Below are 19,283 nucleotides of genomic sequence, written 5' to 3' on the forward strand. Positions count from 1 at the left end.
TGTTCGTCAGCGACATACGACAAGCCGCGACAAATTTGGAGTTTACGAAGAAATTGATATTGCTCCGCTGATTAAAAAAAATCCACATTATTGAAATTCTTAGAAGCCATTCGCGTACAGAGAGAGGATGTTTCTTTTCTGTCGTGCATAAACGACACTGATCTGCATTATCGTTGTACGTATATAACTGAAGAGTTACACGGCCAGCAGAGAGATGGCGTCCGCTGATTCCCGTACAAGCCGGCTCGCATCATGGAATTACGGCAATTTATCTAAACTGATCCGAGCCAATAAAGATCATTATTCTGTATGTGCGCCTCTGCTGCTGTTGCAGCTGCCGCGGAAAATCAAGTTTACGCTCAATAAACGTCTATCGTATATGACACGCATGAATTTCACGAAGCAACCCTTGAACCTTTCGCGAGTGTAAATGTACGCGATTGCGTTATAAAGACGTGTCTCGCGCGAGTGGATATGAGCCGGACAGTCATTATCCGTATTACAGCGATATTATGAGTTGTATATTATTTGAGTGTCCATAAACGGCAACGTAAACTAGTATTTACTATGTGTGTGGAACAGCTAATCACTGGATCATTCGGACGAAGCGCGGCTCGTTTGTTTGAATTCATTACTTGTCGATCATTTTAATAATTGCATTGAGCAAACATTTATCATATTTTATAGTTAAAATGACTAACGGTATATAAATTTCTCGGATACAAGCCAAAACTACTCTTTAAAAGCAAAATTCTATAAATAGTTTATTATTGATTGTTCAAGTTCGAAAGAAGAGCTGATTACGTTTATAATCACGTGCCTTTAGCCGCTTATCCAATTGTATACACTTTTTATGCTATTAGTTAAAATTAGTTTCAACAATTTTCCCAATTACGTTTTTTTGGTCAACACAGCAGAATGCACTTTTAATGCAATTCAACAAAATTTCTTCTGCGTTACCATTGACGACTAAAATTATTCTAATTTGAGAGAAAGTTCAGAAATTTCGTAGAAACAGAATTTCGAACTTCATGAACCGATCGCTAGGTTGATCCACTCGAGGTAAGAATAGCCAAGTCATAGCATTCACTCTTTACTTTCTAATTTTTACACGTTTGTCGTTTTTCTGTGAAGTCCTTTTGTTAAACAGTATTTGTTACAATAAAAATGAATAAAATATTGCAAGTATAAATTTGTTTAGATATTAATTTTTTGTTTTAATTTTATTTCAATTTTATACTTACAAAAAGTCATGAAGAAATTTCACTTTTTGCAGTACTGATACAGTAGCTTATTGACTTTAAAAGTAATTTTTCATTTCGGCGACCAAGCGTATGAAATAAACTTTATCACATTGTAAATCGATAGTCTCTGGTATTTAATCGTTAAAATGTTGATTATAATAATTTCTCACTTATTCGAATCCATACTTCTTTTTCGATGCAAAACGGACCAGACAACTGAAAATATATTGTTGCGTACCGAAAATTCATCAAGTACAGGGCGCGACACTAAGCGTCGATATAATTTCTCGTGCCTTTTTTCAAAGTACGAATAGGCTCGATCCTAAACGCGCCTAAAGAAGTTTCACTTGAAAAAAAAAAAATAAAAAAAATAAACGTCGGAAACACAGAGTATAATGCTCGAGACGGTTAATATTTCTCCTTCTCTATGTCTCTTTCTCTCGTAGCGGCGAACGTGTGCCAGTGCAATAAAAGAGCTTCAGGCACGATCATCGCTCGACCGTGCGTAAAAGAAGGAAAAAAAATGAGAGAGAAAAAGAGAGAGAGAAGGAAAAACAGAAGAAAACAATTGCCCTTGTATATATATGTACAAAGTAGCATACAGTGGTGCAAGCTCGCAAGCTGCAGCCCGCAGAACAGATCCATACGTTCTAAAGTATCAAATGCAAGGGCCACCAGTGCCGCCACCGCCGTTCCTGCTGCTGCACTGCTGCGTACACGATGAAATAACTCAAGTGCGAGCGCCGTAGTCCGCCCGATACAAACGTTCAGACTCTCGGCATATATACATACAACTTGGATACGTCCGTGTGTGCGTGGCTGTGTATAACCACCCGGTCTCTCTCTCTATATCCGTATATCCCATAAGTCGTCGCTTATACCTTCTGTTCTCGGCATCGCCGTCGTGCGGGATGTACATATATATATACATTTCGTTTTTTTCTTCCTCCTCCTTCTCTTCCTACTTTTTCTCCTCCCTCTTTTCGGACCCGTGAAGTACAAATCTATTTTTCATCCGATAATATAGCTGTGTGTGCACCGCTGCTACCACGTAGGTAATCCGTCGCCAATGTGCTCTGGCCACGCACATGCACGTACGTGTATATAAAAATAATAATAAAAAATAAAAAAACATCATGGACGTATACTCGCGCGCGGCATTATTATTTTTCTTTGCGCGCAGAGAGAAAAATTCTCCAGCCTCGCAGGCAATCTTTTTATCATTCGAAAATTTGTCAATACATATCCAGCGTATACGCGCGTATACATAGAGTCAACACAGCGTACGCGTATACACACATACGTACATACAAAGTCGCGTTCGATCTATAAAGTAGCAGCAGCAGCAGCATGTCCGCGCAGAGCAATATCGCCGTCGTTACGATCCGCTTCAAAGAGAGAGAGAGAGAAAGGCTTCCCTCGATTTTTCCTTCAAAGAACTTATCTCTGTTTCGAGATTGAAAAGCTGCACGCGCGCATGTATACTGTACTTCCTCGAACTATACGAAGCTTGGCTTTCTCGGGCCTTCTTTGAAGGCTCCAAAAATCTAATAGCCATTTTATTCGGACAGGAAGGATGTTGCCTTGGAAAGAAAAACGTAGATGTACAGAATAAAAAAAGCTGCGCGTTCAAAACCTCTTCCGAGTCGCGAATTATATTTTAATCAGCCACGCCAGGCGAGAAGCCGAGAGGGTTCAAAGAAGCGCGCGCAGAGGCCAATTGCAACGTATTATTTTTGGACGACGACTGTACGCGTCGCTGCAACGCGATAAACAATTATTTGTAAAAGCCTATACAGTATAGGCTATGGTGTACAGCTTCGCGCGGCTGCCAAGCCACGACGAGTCCTTAATTAGAGTGTGCGGTATCCGTATGCCGCTGGATGGGTAACGGTAGCAGTCGTAGCTGCTATCTACTATAGGTAACACCACTGCCGCACTAGTTGTGAACGTATGCATGCATTTAAAGCCGTTACTCCAACGTCACGCGTGCATAAACGCATAATGACGCTTGGCATTGTTAGCGCGTTGCGGCCCGCGTCGCTAATTGATGGAGTCGTGTCCAATGCCCTGGCTGAGCTGCGCGTACCTAGGCTACGGAGCACCCCCGCGCGGGTATGCCATGTTGGCCAAGAGTTATGACTAATTATAATTCGCAATTCGCTCTGCCAAGCTCTAATCCTCTTCCTCCTCCATGCCTTGCTTCGTACCTTTATTTATATTCCTCTTTTTTTTCTTTTTTTTTTTTTACGAAAAATCTGTCGAGTCTAGAGTCGGAGGCAGCGCGCGCGATAAATCTCGCGTTTAAATTCATCGATATGTATAGTACGCACGCACAAGCGCTCGTGTATACACGCGCGGTCGCGTTGATAATAAAGAAAAAAAAAGAGGGAAAAAATGCGAAAGCTCTCTCCGGGTACACACAATTTCACGCTTAACGATCAAAGCCGATGATGCGTCGAGCCCACGCACCGCAAGCTCGAGCCATGGTGTTAATGATAAAACTCAGAGTTGCATGAAATTTCGACTGTATACTGCTGCGTATCGCGTCGTGCGCTGCTGCTGCTACCTCTAGGCGAATATTCTCTTGCACATCCAAAGATAGGAAAAAGAGTGAGAGAAATCGACGCCAAGAGTGGGCAAATAAATATCCAATTTTCTAGACTTTATTCCGTCCGTCTCTCTCTCTCTGCACGTGCGTATGTATCTCGAAGCGGCAGCATCTTCCCTTTTTTTTCTTTTTCTTATTGACTCTTTTTCTTCTGCTTTACTCTCTCTCGACAAAGTGAGTTTATTATATATAACCCTGATATGTGCACACATCATGCACGGGTATATCTAAAGGCGAAACGTTGCACCCGCCCCCGCGTGCTGCAGCCTTTAAGCCGAGCGTGCACACGACGAGCTGGGGATGCTGATGCTGCTTCTGCCGTTCTTGTGTTGTGTTGCGTATGTGTGTGTTTATATATATAAACGAACGCGCGCAAAGACCCACGGGATGTGCGATTTGTGGCCCCTTGAGAAATTCCGTGTAATCTCTGCTGTTGCTTACCACCGCCACGTGTGTGTGCTTGCGTGTGCACTCATACGTGCTCTTGTATCACTCTGTGCACCGTGCAGCATACTCACGCACACATACACACAAAGATCGTCCAAGATTCGGTGAATTAAATCCGAGGCTATTTTCCATCGGATTACTTAATCTTCTCTCCCCCCATGTGTACGGTGAATTTTGGGATCGAGACTCACTGTATATACGGCTCTCCTCGAATCGAGCGGATTGGAAAATTCCTCTGTTTTATGCGTCGGCGCGCCGCTAAAGCTCGCTGCAAGCTCACGACTCGGGCGCGGCGTTATATCTATTTTATATATGCTCCGTGCGTCGCGCGCAATTCTCTCGATGCGTCTTCGTCTCCCAGCTCTCGTGCGCGGCGTGTCACTTTGAGAAGGTATATAACCGCGTACGCATACGTTTGTGTCGCGATTTTTTGATTCAGTCCTGACACAATCGTAACATCTCGACGGCGCGCCACGCGCGGTATAAAGGAAAAGAAAATCTAACTTTGATTTTGCAGTTTTCTTTCTTTATACAGCGGGGTACGGTGTGCATCGGCGTGGCCAGACAACGACGACGACGACGAGACTTTAAACTTCATACATATATACTAAACGAGACGAGCTAGTTCTGCTCGCACACGTATATTTACATTTTGCTTCGAGCTCGATTCCGATTCTCTCGACCCGACAACCATACGTATACTGCAGCAGCAGCTCGAAAGACAAATGCTCTTTTCTTGCTTATATAATATGTATATACGTGTGATATGCACGAACGAGTGAAATTGTATATGGGGGCTTTATCTCGATTCGCCGGATTCAACAGATTTATTTTTGTCTTTTATCAATCCACGCCACGTTGAATGTCCCTCCAAAAAAAAAACAAACGAGAGGACGATGTAGTTCAACGTTTTTGATTGCAAAGTAATTAAAAAGCGGATTTTCGCGAATGATAATTCGATTAAAAACCGTATCCCCGCTTCGAGCCGTGTATAAGTAACTTTTAACGCGCTTAAACGCAAAATCCGCGTAGTAAACTGTTAACAGTCTTATGACCCCGCAGCTGTTGTAAAATGTTCGCAGCCGAGAGCTAATTGATCGAAAAGTATGCGAAATTCCGCAGCAGCAGCTCGACGGCCAGAAAAAACTAAATAAAAAAAGGCCATATTCTCGTTAAAATCTGAAAATTGCGCTTATCGGAGTCAGGTGTCAGGTGTGCGTATGTATAATCATAAAGTACATATATTTTACACTTCCGCAAGCTCGCGATGATATTTTCGCTCGCGTACGATATAGAATATCGGCAAATCGATACTTTAAAAAGTCGATCGATGATAAGTTAAAAGTCGTCGATGGTAGTCGTCGTCGTCGTCGTCGTGGAAACTCGACCCGTCGCAAGTTATATATACACAGAGAGCGAAATTCAATTTGTGCCCGAGAGATGCGCGAGCGAGTTATGTATACTTACTATATACCGAACTATATACAGTATAGTATATATTACGCGTTGCGAATCTCGCGTGTATATAAGTTGCAATGATTCGAACGCTTCAACGGATATGCAATTATTATATCTATAACTGTCTATTTTCCTTTCCATCGAGTTTTTTTCTTTCCCCCCGAGCTGCTGCACTGCACAAAGTTTCTCTTCTCTCGATTGCGCGCCCGCTCAAAACGATCTCGTATAGCCCGCGAGTGGCTTAACAGCGGCAGCACTCGGATATCGCAATGATCTCATTCCTCGCATAGCGCGCCGGGACACACACAATGGATCGAGACAGTTGCCGAGATAGCAATATCATCGCTTTATCGCCCGAGCTCGCTCACACACGTACACAAATAACTAGCGAAATATCGTATCTTGTACAATATATCGCTTTCGTCGTAGGTAACTAGTCGATTTACGCGCGTCCAAGTTTCTCCTAGTGCTGCAGCTGCTGTTGCTGCTGTTGCTGCTGCTGGTCTCCGCCTTCCAGTCATTCCCAAAAGTTATTATAGTCTCCACACACGTATACGTTCTCGTACGTCCTCCTCTCGCTCAGGCTTTGAGATTGGCAACTTCGCGTGGACGTGTGGCCTATGCACCGACTGCTATATGAGTTTCGCGCTGTTCGTTTGTATCCTACTTTGGCGAAGCTTCGTTCTACTTTGCAACGTCCATGTATTATTATATGTATATGGAAACGTATGGTATAGGCATATAACTGCGGTAACGAAGCCAAAAAAAAATACGCGACGCCAAACTCCGCAAGCTTGCGAGTGACAATGGTTACAAGACCCAATCCTTTTTGCCGGGTCCAGGAGCTCGACGCACACAATAATATCATATATATATATATATTATGTACACGCGTACTGACCAAGAGGGGCAAATGTGTCGAACATTGAAATTTCCGCTCGAGTGGCTTGAGTGCCTTTGATTAGAACAATACACGTATACGCCGTTGCCCAGGCCATAATCGCTTATACACATATATACAATACACACAGCATGTATATATATTATAACACGCGTGTGCGAATGCGACACTGCGCTTACTACTGGGCGGCGCAATTCGAGCTCTCGGCTGGAATGTTTTGCATCGCTGGACATAATCCTTCGGCATTTGGGTATGACGAAAAAAAAAGGAAGGATCACGCAGAAATGCGAGCCGACTATACCTGCACACACGCGCGTATTAATGCGTGCGTGCAAGTTATAAACTCGAACCTCCACTGCGAGCGAGTATTTTCTTTGATTCAAGTTTTACATGGAGGGAGGTGGGCGAAGTGGGATGGGGTAATACGAAATATTTATGAAAATTCCCGGCGATCAGTCGAGCGCGCGATGAAAATACCCTTTGAAAATGTAGGAGAGCTGAGTTACTGTGCGGCCTGCAGCACGGGCATCATTATATACGTAGCGGTATATCGACGCGGCCACGGCGAAACAATTGAATCTTTGAAGATTCCCGATGTATATAAGGCGATTATAATTCAGCGAGACCGGCTAGACAGAGAGAAGCCAAGAAAGTCTACGCAGTTCTATGTTTACTGCAGCCGGTATAGACTTTTAAAGGAGGAAGTTAATCATCATCAACTAATTATACACGCGCAGCGAGCAGCGAGCGCGCCGAGCCTTGCTTACAGAGAGGAGAAAGGAGAAGGAGAAGGAAACGGTACATAGCTTGTATAGTTGAGCAACAATTTCCTCTTTCGCCTGGCTCGATGTTGCCGCCGCCGCTGCCGCTGCAACTGCTGCTGTGTGCTGGTGGTCCTACTGCCTGTGGAATGCGTGTAAACATTCACAAAGGATCGAGAGATAGCGAGATAACCCTGAAGCTGCTGCTGCTGCGCAAGCTGCAAGCTGCAGACTCAGGCAAATTCCTATCTATTCGAGGCGAAATTCGGGGCCGCCTAGGTTTCGATGTAAAGCGCGAGAGCCCAGCACCGAGACCAGCAGCAAATGTAGCCGATCGATTTTGATTTTTGAGTATATTGTAAGAGAATCGTATAATGATTGAAAATTCGCACTCGCGCGCTTCCGATATCGAAGACTTCTTACATATAAATGCGATTCGCATAGACGCTCGATCTCGTTCTTTGAAGAAAGATTGCCTGTCGTAAGATTAATATTTTTTACCCCCTTCCGCCCCCCCGAAACGTTCATTTTTTATTCAAACTCAGTAAGCGTAATGAAAAGCTTTTAAATAGACTTTCGATCGTGTATCATAAAACTTGAAAGCTTTTTTTTCAAAGGATATTTTAAATATCAAGGCTTGGGCGGTGCAAGCTGCAGAGGCGGACGCGAGCAAAGAGAAAAGAAGAGAGAAAGAGAGAGAGAGAGAGAAAAAAGAAGGCACGAGTATGAAAAAGATGAAAGATCGCAATTTCCTCTATATATCCGAAACTCGTACAGCTGTATATAATTACACGTGCTGGTAGAAAAGGGGTAATGATGCTTCTGAAATCCGAAACCCGGAGAGAGAGAGTGAGAGCGAAAACAAAAAACTGATCTCATATCGTTTCGCGCGGCAATATAGAGCCCCGCCGACAAGCGGACTAGCGAGTCCAAAAAAAGAAGTAGAAGAAGCATGAGAAAACCCCCTTTATCATATGCTCATCCATACACGTCGAGGCTTGAAAAAAAAACCCGTTCGGGTTGGTAGCGAGATTCGGAGCGGCGAGAGTGTGTGAGAGAGAGAGAGAACACAATATTCTTTCTCTCTCGATGGATGGCGACAAATGTGTGCGAGTGTACGTAAAAAAAAAAAAAAAAAAAAAAAAAAAAAACCGAAAAGCGTCTTTTGGTCCGACAAGAAGGTAAACAGCTCGCGGGCATTTTCGCTTTACTTCGGGATATCTACGGCTATATCAGTTGCGAAAAGCAGCCGCGCCTGTCATCTTTCCAGTACGGAGAAGGAAAAAGGGTGAGAAAACTGTGCTTTCGGTTTGTTTGGGATCCGCTATACAGCTTGCGCTCGCGACAGTCGGGCTCGGGAAGACGAGAAAAATCTCGTTTTTTCGCTCTCTCCGGCTTCTTGTCCAGAGGATAAACATCGACACTTGGACGAAGCGACGAGAAAGGGATCAATTTTCACCTCCGTCTCTCGACCCCCCCCCTTTCCAGTCGCCGTCCTGCTTGTTTACTTCGCCGCGAGAGCTTTTGAATATTTTCAGCGTCAGCAGCTGTCCCGGAATTTTTTACTCGTGTTTCTTCTTTTATTTGTTTTAGTGAGAAGAAATAAAAGACCAAGCAATTAGGGATTTCGGTCTGAGTGTACGAGAGAGTCGGCAAGTTCATTTTCTTCCCTCGTTCTTATAGCTTTTCCCCTTTTTGTAACACCAAAGTTCTGTAGTTTCTGTTGGACTTGTAAGGGGACGGCTGTAAGGAGGACTATACGACGGGGGCTACGGGATACAAACGACGTTTAAAGTTGGCCTGATTGATCCCTTACAAGTTTAACTAGTCCCCGGGCATATATATATACAGGGTCTCTCTCTATTCTGCCGACCAGTTCAAGTCGCGGGAGTCGGCCGTGTATATAAAGACGTTCAAGTTTTGCAAAGTCCTCTTTGTCGCGACGACGAGGAGAGACAGAAATTTTCGCGCTCGTCGTCGTCGTCGTTGCGATTTGTTTTCAAAGTTCATATCTCTGCCAGCTGTCCCCTCTTCTTCCTTATACTCGGGCGAGTAGCAGTCATAATGCTAATAAACATTGGAGGATGCGAGTTAGTTGCGTGGCAAAGCAGCAGCAGCAGCAGCAAGTAAGAAGTAGAAGAAGAACAAACTATTTGAGCGAGCCCGTTGACTCTCTCTCTCTCTGTCTTTCGCGCGTCCAACTATGCCCGGAGCAGCAGCGGTGGCGGCAGCAAAAAGCTGGAACGTGGACAAGCGCATCAAGGGATTAATTTAATGAAACGAGACATCAGAGGGGGCTTTATATTTATTAGTTGATGAAAATTCAGAACACAGAGAGAAGGAGAAAGAGAGTTAGAAAATAAAGCAACGAAAAAGCTGCGGCGCGACGAGCGGGCGAAAGCTCGAGAGACGAAGAAAATCAGCGCGCTATTTTCCTTTCTTTCTTTCTTTCTTCACTTGTCATCGGATTTAAAGTCGGACCAAAAGAAAAACATCTCTCTCGCTCGCTCGCTGAGAGAGAGAGAGCCCCGCGCATTGAAGACGAAAATCCTTTCTTTGCAGGCTCGCCCACGCGTGTATGTATAAGCGCAAATCCTGCGAAAGGAGACCTTCGTTCGGTGTGGCAGCAGCAGCAGCAGTGCAGCCGGTGCTTGCTTGCCTCTCTCTCTCTCCCTCGCTGTGACCCCAATCTGTGTTAGAACTTCTCTCGTCGCGCAGGATAGGATATTACAGTTATACGATGGGACAAAAAGCGCCGTCGTCGTCGTCGTCGCCGAGTTAGCTGTTCTTGCTGCTGCTGCAACCGAGCTTCTCCCCTTTTGCTAAGTTGCTGCACGTCTCATTACGTAAACTCGCGCGCCGCGCAGGAGGACGTACGAGAGGAGAGCAAGAGAGATGTAACGCGAGCCCCGAGCTTTAAAGCACACCTTCGTAATAATCGTATAAATGTGTGCGTCGTGTAAAATCGAAGGGCGTGCACTAAGTTTTTTTTCTTCTTCTTCTTCGCCAACTGCAACTATAACACACACGTACATAAACACGTGTGCGTATAAAGCCGGTCGCGACTTGATTTTCCTCTCCCTCTCGCTCGCTCGCTCGCTCTCTATCTCTCTTTATATTTTATATCTCGTTTCAGACCGATGCACGAAGGTGTCGCGCGCGCGAGAGAGGAAAAGTGTACATCTGCCTGTAGAACATCTAGACGTTGACGTTATGCATTTCCAAGTACTCCCTCTCCTCGTTCGGCTGCTGCTGCTGCAAAAAAAAAGAAAAAGAAGGAGAAAAAGACGCGCGCGCTGTTACGAGGCAGTTCCGAGTCAAGATTCTCGCGCGCGCGGCACACTGTCTTCTTTTCATCCATAAGCACACCACGCGCGCGACGAGTCCCGTATATATACGCTATACATAGGATCCATTATCCCGAACGCGCGCGCGAGAGAGAGAGCGCAATGCTCCTCGTCCTCTCTCTTACTCTGGCACTCGCAGCTCTCGGCCTCGGCTCTTTTGCGACTTTATTTCGCTGCGAAGCTCGCTATATATACGCTATATAGCACAACGGTTATATACACTATATAATACCACCACCACCACTACCAACCCCTCCTCGATACGATACTTATATAATGGTAGAAAAAGGAGACAAAAAAACACTGCAGCTCACAGTTTGACGAGTTCTTATTCCTTTTTATATCTGTGTTTCTCCTTCTCCTTTTTTTTTTTTTTTTTTATATCATCCCCCCGCCGTTCTTCCTGTTATTTTGTCTTCTTCGCAACTCTCGGTCGCTAAATATCATAAAGATAATAATTATTAATAAAAAAGAGCCGCGCGCGCTTCGGGTATACCGATATCGACGCATCGATAGATATTATTGTCGAATCGCATTGTAGCGCCAAGCGCGCACGCACTAATGACACACTCGCGCACGCTGAAACGACTTTTCTCTCTCTCTCTCTCTCTCTCTCTCTCTCTCTCTCCGTTTTATCGCTCGCGCGCACAAGTACAATAACCTCGAGTCTCATCTCATTCGCGTACTATACATCCTTTTTTTTGCTCTCCCATTGTCCTATACATATATAGACGCGCCTATGTTGGTACTAAGAGAGAGAAAACGCACACACGTATACAGATTACTCACACAGCTGCGCTTGTACCACCCATCCACTAGTATACACACACGTATTCGTACGTACATACATACAGGATCCTTCAGTAGTGGCAACGCAACTGGCTCATATAAGCTGCGAATGCATCTATAGATATAGCTCGTCGGGGGTATGTCTGTATAGTACGTGACGCGCGCGCGCGCGAAGCGCTTAAACTTGCACATTGCCAGAGAGTGTGCGGGCTATCGTAGTACGCGCCAGTCTCTCTGCTCTCGACTCGACTCTCGACTGCACGGCAGTTGTCCCGCGACCGGCTCCGAGTGCACACTGCAGAAGGAAAGAGCACGGATCTGCATTTAGCCAGTGCCGCGCAAACGCGTGATCCTGCGAGCCCACGAGAATCGTCGTCCTTTCGTCTGCTTTTCTTTATTTCCTTTTTCATTTCTACAACAACGATAAAAATTCACGTGTTTCGAGTGTGCGCTATGAGCTGCCTTTATTGTTCATACGAGTGTGCTCGTGAGTGATCAACAATCGTCAATGTATATTCGAATATAGGCTTGTGAGAATAATATGTGCTCGGAATCGAGAGATGGCGAAGAGACGTCGACGACGACGAGCAGCAGCAGCAGCGAGCACAGCACGACAACTGTACCGACGTACGAGCGAACGCGCCACTTGTATAACTGTCGGTGTCAGGAAGGCTGCAAATGATCGCGGCCGTTGATATTATCTAGTAGTGTAAGAGAATTGTTTTCGAAAAATCACGATGTTGGAACTTTACGGAGTGGTGCCCGGTGGTGTTGCTGGTGCCAGTGGTGCCGGCTCCGCAGGTGGACAGGGCTCCGATCATCACGTTCACCATAATCATATAAATAATCGAAGCCATCAACATCTACGTCAACATCCGCATCATCATCATCATCATCATCATCAAGAGGGTGGAGGCGTCGGCGTGGATTACCGTATAGTGCCACCGCCACCGCCCCGACGTGTCAGTACGCTGCAGTCCGACCAATTCGTTGCTCTCGAGGTATATATAAAGCACACACACACACACACACACACACACACACGAGAGCGCAACAACATCGACACACACGCGTGGACCACATTGCGGTGTGTTGTACGACTTTTTCTCCGATCTCGAGCGAGAACACATGCACACGGCGCGCGTCTGACTAAACTGCCTGTTTATCACTGACGCGGTTACCCAAACACACATTCGTACCACTGCTGCTATTTATTTCCTTTTTTCCCGCGATCATGCCAACGATGCGATGTACATATTTATTTATACACGCGACAGATCTCGAGTGTTACTCTCCGCTCACTGCATTATTTTTCCCTTTTACTCTTTCCTTCTCCTTCTCTTTCTTTTTCATCTTTTCTCTCGCTCGCGCCTCTGCTTCGAAACTTTTCAAACTTTACGAGTGCATATACATATACACCCGCACACGCACACACAGAGAGCATATTCGCCGGCGATAAAAGCGCTTCAGCCGCACACCACGCGCGCCGAGTGCAACTTTTTCCCTCTTTTCTCTCTCTATCTCTCTCTTGTCGCCGAGTGAAATTGCGCAATAATTCACGCACGTATATACACGCATACACATACGGCCGGGACCGCTTATGTAGTCGTCGCTTATCATCGTGCTGTATACGGTACGACACACGCGAGGCGAGAAAGGTATGCACGCGAAAATGCCGAGAGCGGCTAGACAGTTGAGATTTTAAAATCACGGCTACGACGACGACGACGATGATCGCGGTGTACCGTATTCGAGTGGCAAGATCTCGTACGTTTGAAGAGGCGCACGTAGGTATGTATGAGCACTCGATCGCGCCACTAATTGGTTTTACAGCTCGTTCGCTTACGCGTCCGTCGAATCTACAGAGAGAATTCGGAATAGCGCCGAGCTCTGTGCATATAGGTGTTGTGTGTGTGTGTGTATATGTACCCAAGACAAACTTTATCCCTTGCGCGTACGTAATGTATCGTCAAACGCTTGGAAGCTATGTATAGATAGTAGTTGCATACGGATTAATCGATGGACAGTGTATAAGCGACATATAGTCTCTCTCTCACTCGTACCTTCATTTAATTTAAACATATCGATCCCATCTCTCTTTGCAAGTATATGGCTGATTCTTTGTTAAATTACATGGCCAAAATAGTTGTTTTCCATTGTCATAAAAAACATGACGTTTTTCGTGTCTCGCGTGTCACCAAATTTTATGAGAATTTTTTTATTAGAGACTGTCAATTGCCCTTTTAGGCAGGTTCGAATTCTACATTTTTCCGAAATTCATGGTTATGGCTAATAATTAAAAAATTTTTTAGCGTAGCCGAGAGTGATTTTAAAAAAGAGCGAGAGATTTTTTTTTTACTGGAAATTGAAAAAAAATGTTACCAGAGGGGTCTGAGCACTTTGAAAGCTTGCTAGTACAGAGAGAAACCAAAAACAAAACCAAATCTAATCAAGTTTGATCCGGATTTTCAACACCGAAAAATTTACAAAGCTTCCTTGCAATCTCAACTAAAATCTGCGAGCACGGACAAACGCGAAAAAAAGCAATTTTTTATTATTTTCTGACGTTTCGAATTTTTTCAACGTCTTTTAATTCTCTCTAGTTTTCAACGAGAATCGCCCATATATTTATGTGTACACCAACGAAATTTAATGATGCAAATCGAGAATTGCCTTTGACGTGGCACACGAATTTACTCGCACACATTTAAGCCTATACACATGCCTGCGGGCTGTTTTATCACACGCCGAAGCTTTACTTGACATATCTGCACTCACGTGTCTGTTTGGGCGCGCGTTATATGCAAGAGCTTGTGTCATCGTCGCATGCGAAAAACTTTCCGATAACCGCGCGCTGGTGGCGGAGTCAGCGGGCCCTACATACTGCCACCTCAAAGTTTTGCTCGCGTGATATCGTTCGACGACTTTCTCGCGTATATGTACGGACTTGATACGTCGTAAAAAAGGTCAAACAATTTTTTTTTGTTCTCTTTTTTGCTTTTTGTTTTTCGTTGTCTGTCCTTTTGCCTCGGGTCAACTCTGATCTACACCGTACCGAGCTCTTTTTCCTCTTATATTATTTATATTAAAATCAGCATTGGGTATTTTGCAGAGAAGCCAACGCACGCATATACGCGTATACAATATATACGTGTGCTACGCGCGAATTCAACATCGTGTACTGCACATTCGTACGAATTACATGTAATTGAGATATATTATATCGCTGGGCGCGCGCGAGAGCGAGCGTTGGAAATGTTTTTATGTCACCTCGTTACTCTTTATTTGGTTGAAATTCTCCTGTTTTAGCTGCGACGAATGGAACCGAGAGAGAGAGAGAGAGAGAGAGTAAGAGTAAAAAAGTATATGATAGGCTAGAAATCCGATCCTGCTACTACTATGCTGTTGCTGCTGCTGCTACTGCTAACGTTGTTGTTGTTGTTGTTGTTGTTTTTGGTGCTACTACTGCCCCTGCCTGTTGTTGTTGTACAGCTGCCATTGAGAAAAAAATTTCTTCTCTTCGGAAAAGAGAGCCAGCGAGAAGTTGCGAAGGAAAGGGGGAAGGGGTAAAAGGCGCAAGTTTGAAGTGAACTTAAAGGAAACAAATTTTTGGTAGTGTAGTAAGTAGTATAGCCCGAACTTCTCTTTCTCCCGCTTGCCTCTGCGTTTGCTTGTGTGTCTGTGTGTGTATGTGTGCGTTATATACAGCGAAATGCTTCATTCGCTACAAGGGAAAAGAGAGAACGAGAGAGAGCCAAACTTATAGGAAGAGTAGCCATTGGCAAACGAGTTTAAAACTTTGTCTTGTTGTTCTTTTTTTTTCTTTCTCTTCTTTTTTATTTTTTACTCCCTTCCCGTGATAAATCGGAACTCCGATTCCTTTACTTTATTTTATCCCAGTACTATTCCCTTTCAACTATTTACAATGTAAAAATTGATTTAGACCGCTGAGTACACAATATATATCCGAACGGTAATATCGGTTACATTTTCACAGATGAAAAAGAGAATAGCTGGTGGTGGTCCATTCATTATCAGCGAAGCTTCGATACATAGTTCTATAATAAAACTTGATCGATACCCGATATTTGCCGAAAATCAAACCGAATCTATTTTGATCTTCCTCTAGCGAGCAGCTTCGTTTCGACTTTCTCGTACATTTTTTTCCCTCCTTCCTCGTGCCAGCTTAAATATATTGTCGTCATACGTCTCTCTCTCTCTCTGCTCACTCTCGGGATTTTGGCGGTATAAAAACCTCAAGTTTCATCTACGCGCCCTTCGTGCGATCCGTCAGCTGCAAACCCGACCGCGAAAAGCTCGTCAACTATTAACACGCGGCGATGTGTACGCGTCGCTTAATTTGCATGACGCGTAAATATGTACAAATTGCGTAGACTACGGGCAAATTCGCTCGCGACTCGCAGCACGATACATAACGTACAGACTAACACACACCCGCGTCGTGTATGAATGAATTTGTGGCTTATGTATAACGACGTGTTTACGCGAGTCTATGCTGTCGCGGTAGCAGCCTTCGCGCGCAGGTGGAAAGAGGCGAGGTCAATGCCGGGCGATTCGATTAATTTTCCCCAAAAATGGCAAAATGAAACATCGCGAGCGCACGGAATATCGTGTGCCGTGAAGTGCGGTTGTTGCGGCGCTTCGATATATTTTACTGCCTCCCGCGAAAAAGAGAAGAGAGGAAACGTGCATTACGTACGTGTAGCTGCAAATGTTATATATATACACTCGCACGGCCAACTTTTTGCTTGCTCCGCTGCACCTTTCTTTCTCAGGCCATGCGCGGTAGGCAGCAGCAGCGGCAGCGGCAACGTTATATACCATTTCTTTAAAAATTCTCTTTCGCCCCCTTGGGGTAAGTAAGAGTGAACGAGCTAGAGCGAGAGAGAAATGAAACGAAATAAAACTATGTGTACAGTCGATTCTAGGCAAGTGGATTTTTATGTTCGGAAATTCCGTACATACGCGAGCGACCCAAAATATTCACCAACGAAATAATAAAAAAAAATTCATGGCAATATTTTATAGCGATAAAAACGTACACGGACACGTACACACGCACACACGCGATTCATTAACCGGCGTAAAAAGTCTAATCTTTGCTCTTTCATTTCACTTAACTCGTCGAGAGCTCGAGCGAGCGGGCACACAAAAAAAGAAATTGAAAAAAATATAACATCGCGCGGACGGAAAAAGGTCTTCAAATTAGCCTAATATTTCAGTAACGCCCGCGCGCGTGGTGGTGGCCCAACCCTCCACAAAACACGGTAAAATATATAGATGGCAAAAAAAAGAGTCAAACGTTACAGTATCTGCGCCTCGTGAAAATTTTTAGCCTCGGTGGCAAAAATGCATCGGAGCGAAAGAGAAAACTCACCTCTCATTTTTAGTTTCGACAAAAAAAAAAAAAAAAAAAAAAAAATTAATAAATGAAATATTCCTNAAAAAAAAAAAAAAGAAGAAGAAAATAGAAAAAAATTGCCCGCCTCCAACGAGTCACGCATCAGCGCGTATAATACTTCGAAGAGAACCGAAAATTTTCGCGACAAAAAAAGAGAGAAGACGTCAGCGGCACTTTTATTGTACACACATACGTGCGTGTCTATGCGTGTAGACATAGCCAAAACGAAGGCTAAAAATCAGTGCATAATCGCTCGTATAATGGTATTATGTATCATGCGAATTTTTACGCGCCATGAGACAGGCAGCAGCAGCAGCAGTAATTTTTCGACTGTCCAGTCCCGATCCCTTTCTCAAAAATATACGACACAATATAAAATAAAAGTACTTGCGGTGCAACGTTGCGCGCATAATTCAAGTCCTCGAATCAATTCATGTAAGCTTTTTACGTCGAAAGCTCGCCTCGGTACAGCTGCACAAGTCCAAAAGTCACTTTAAACCGCATTCTGGTACACGCGTCCGCGCGCGAGCTTGCAAAAGATCAAAAACCACGAAAAGTTATGAGCTGCTGCCTTGAGCTTTTTGGTTAAACTCGCACCTCGATCTCGGTAGTAGTAGTGGTCCGTCCCCCCTGCCCACGATGCATTAGTCAAAGTTTCGGACTGCGACCGAGCGCACGACCGACGAGGCAGAGGGAGAAAAAAGCCTTGGCGAAAGTCTAACAAGCTAATCCCAACGAAGCACTTGAGGGAGCAAAACATTCAACAGTGAGAAAATTTGCACACACATCCTGTGCCCCTACAACCCCAACACACACGACGAAACTATTTTATCTGGTTTTTTTGCATGTTTGTGAGTATGCGCATTTTGCAATCATGCCTGTCTTGTGCGATTCGCAGACGTGCCTGCAGCTCTCGTCGCCGGAATTAATGAGGAAAGTGCCAAACACAGCCGGCTCGGCGACGGCGGCCGTGGCTTCGGTGACGCCGCAACAGTTACTCGGCACTTCTGGACGCTGCTGCCCGAGCAGCGGCATCATCAGGCCTTACTCGCCCGACATCAGGGCGAAGATTCAACAAGCCAACGGAGGCAATGGTGGTGGTGGTGGCGAAGATTCTTCCTTATCCCCCGCCAAGACGAATCAAGATTCATGCAGTAAGTTTCTTTTTATTTTTATACTCAAGTTTTATACTCGGCTTCTTTTCTCTGATACGCGTGTAGGTGTGTGTGTGTGTGTGTGCGCGCGCGCTTGAGTAAGCGTACGTATACACACAGGTGAAAATCAGCTCGACTCGGCGTGAATATAACTGCGCACACGAGTATACGGACTTTGAAAGTAGTAAGAAAGAGAGTAAGAAAAAGGCTGGAAAAACGACCGAGTAGACACTTGTGTTGAGCGGTAGAGAGAGAGAGAGAGAGAGAGAGAGAGAGAGAGAGAGAGAGAGAGATAAAAATGCTGACCCTAGGCAAAGGAGAGCAAGCGAGGCGCTTGTTTTTTTTTGTTTTTTTTTCGTCGGAACCTGACGAGCGCCTTTTGTTCACTCCACCCATTCCTCTTTTTTGCTGCATTAGACGTTCTCTCTTTCTCTCTCTTTCTTACTATCTCGCACCGACGCGCGACGGGGAATGTATTTTTTCGAGAGAATTCGAAGGTTGCTCGAGTGCAAATACGTTTGCTTAAATTGTCGCGAATTTTTCACTGTCGAGCTGTAAGTACATATAGCGACGCACACCTCGCGCTTGATTTTCGACTTGTTTGTCTTCGCGTGGACAGTGCCGCGCTGCTCGGTCCCTCGACAATGTCCAAACGCGCCTGGACGATGGCACCGAAAAGTCTTCGAGGCTGAGTCGAAAATTTCACTTCGACGAAATTCTTCGACATTTTTTGAAATGGAAAGATACGGAAATGGAATTCGTTCGCACGCAAGTCTAAATGAAAATTTGAAAAAATATCAGTTTGATATCTTTTAACGAATTGATACTGCCAACTTTGAAGCTGACTTTTCAAATGACGTGTTAAGTACGTAATGTAACTGATGGGTTGAATGAGTTTTTTGGAGATATACCAAAACGAAAGTTAAAAAGATAATTTTCATACGCGTTTTCCGCGGAAATTTCACAAAATATTTTTAGAAAAAGTTACGCGAATGTATAGCAAATAAAAGAAAAACAAGAAAGATGATGATCGCGTAAACATTTCAAAAAATATTCAGTGAAAATCTTTTAAAAAATGTTTAAAAATTTTAATTTTTTTCATGCTCTCGATTTATCCTTACGTGAAAAATTGTTAGACTTTTAATCTCG

General features: G+C 44.4%; 1 protein-coding gene across 2 annotated transcripts in view; it reads left to right on the top strand.

Annotated features, from left to right (window-relative positions):
* Nucleotides 1-12,192: 12,192 nt before the first annotated feature.
* LOC106649562 (dipeptidase 1-like) overlaps nucleotides 12,193-19,283 on the top strand; it is a 43,928-nt gene continuing 36,837 nt past the window's right edge. The window contains exons 1-2 of one of the 2 annotated variants that reach the window (XM_023457529.1): nucleotides 12,193-12,267; nucleotides 17,879-18,134. In XM_023457529.1, the coding sequence (XP_023313297.1) occupies nucleotides 17,909-18,134 (226 nt within the window). In that variant the 5' untranslated portion in view covers nucleotides 12,193-12,267; nucleotides 17,879-17,908. Of the gene's footprint in view, nucleotides 12,560-17,878; nucleotides 18,135-19,283 lie in introns of both variants that reach the window. The other variant, XM_014367015.2, reaches the window with a different exon arrangement.

The sequence above is a fragment of the Trichogramma pretiosum genome, unplaced genomic scaffold (genome assembly GCF_000599845.2).
Source record: "Trichogramma pretiosum strain Unisexual culture from Peru unplaced genomic scaffold, Tpre_2.0 scaffold43, whole genome shotgun sequence".
Classification (NCBI taxonomy): Eukaryota; Metazoa; Arthropoda; class Insecta; order Hymenoptera; family Trichogrammatidae; genus Trichogramma; species Trichogramma pretiosum.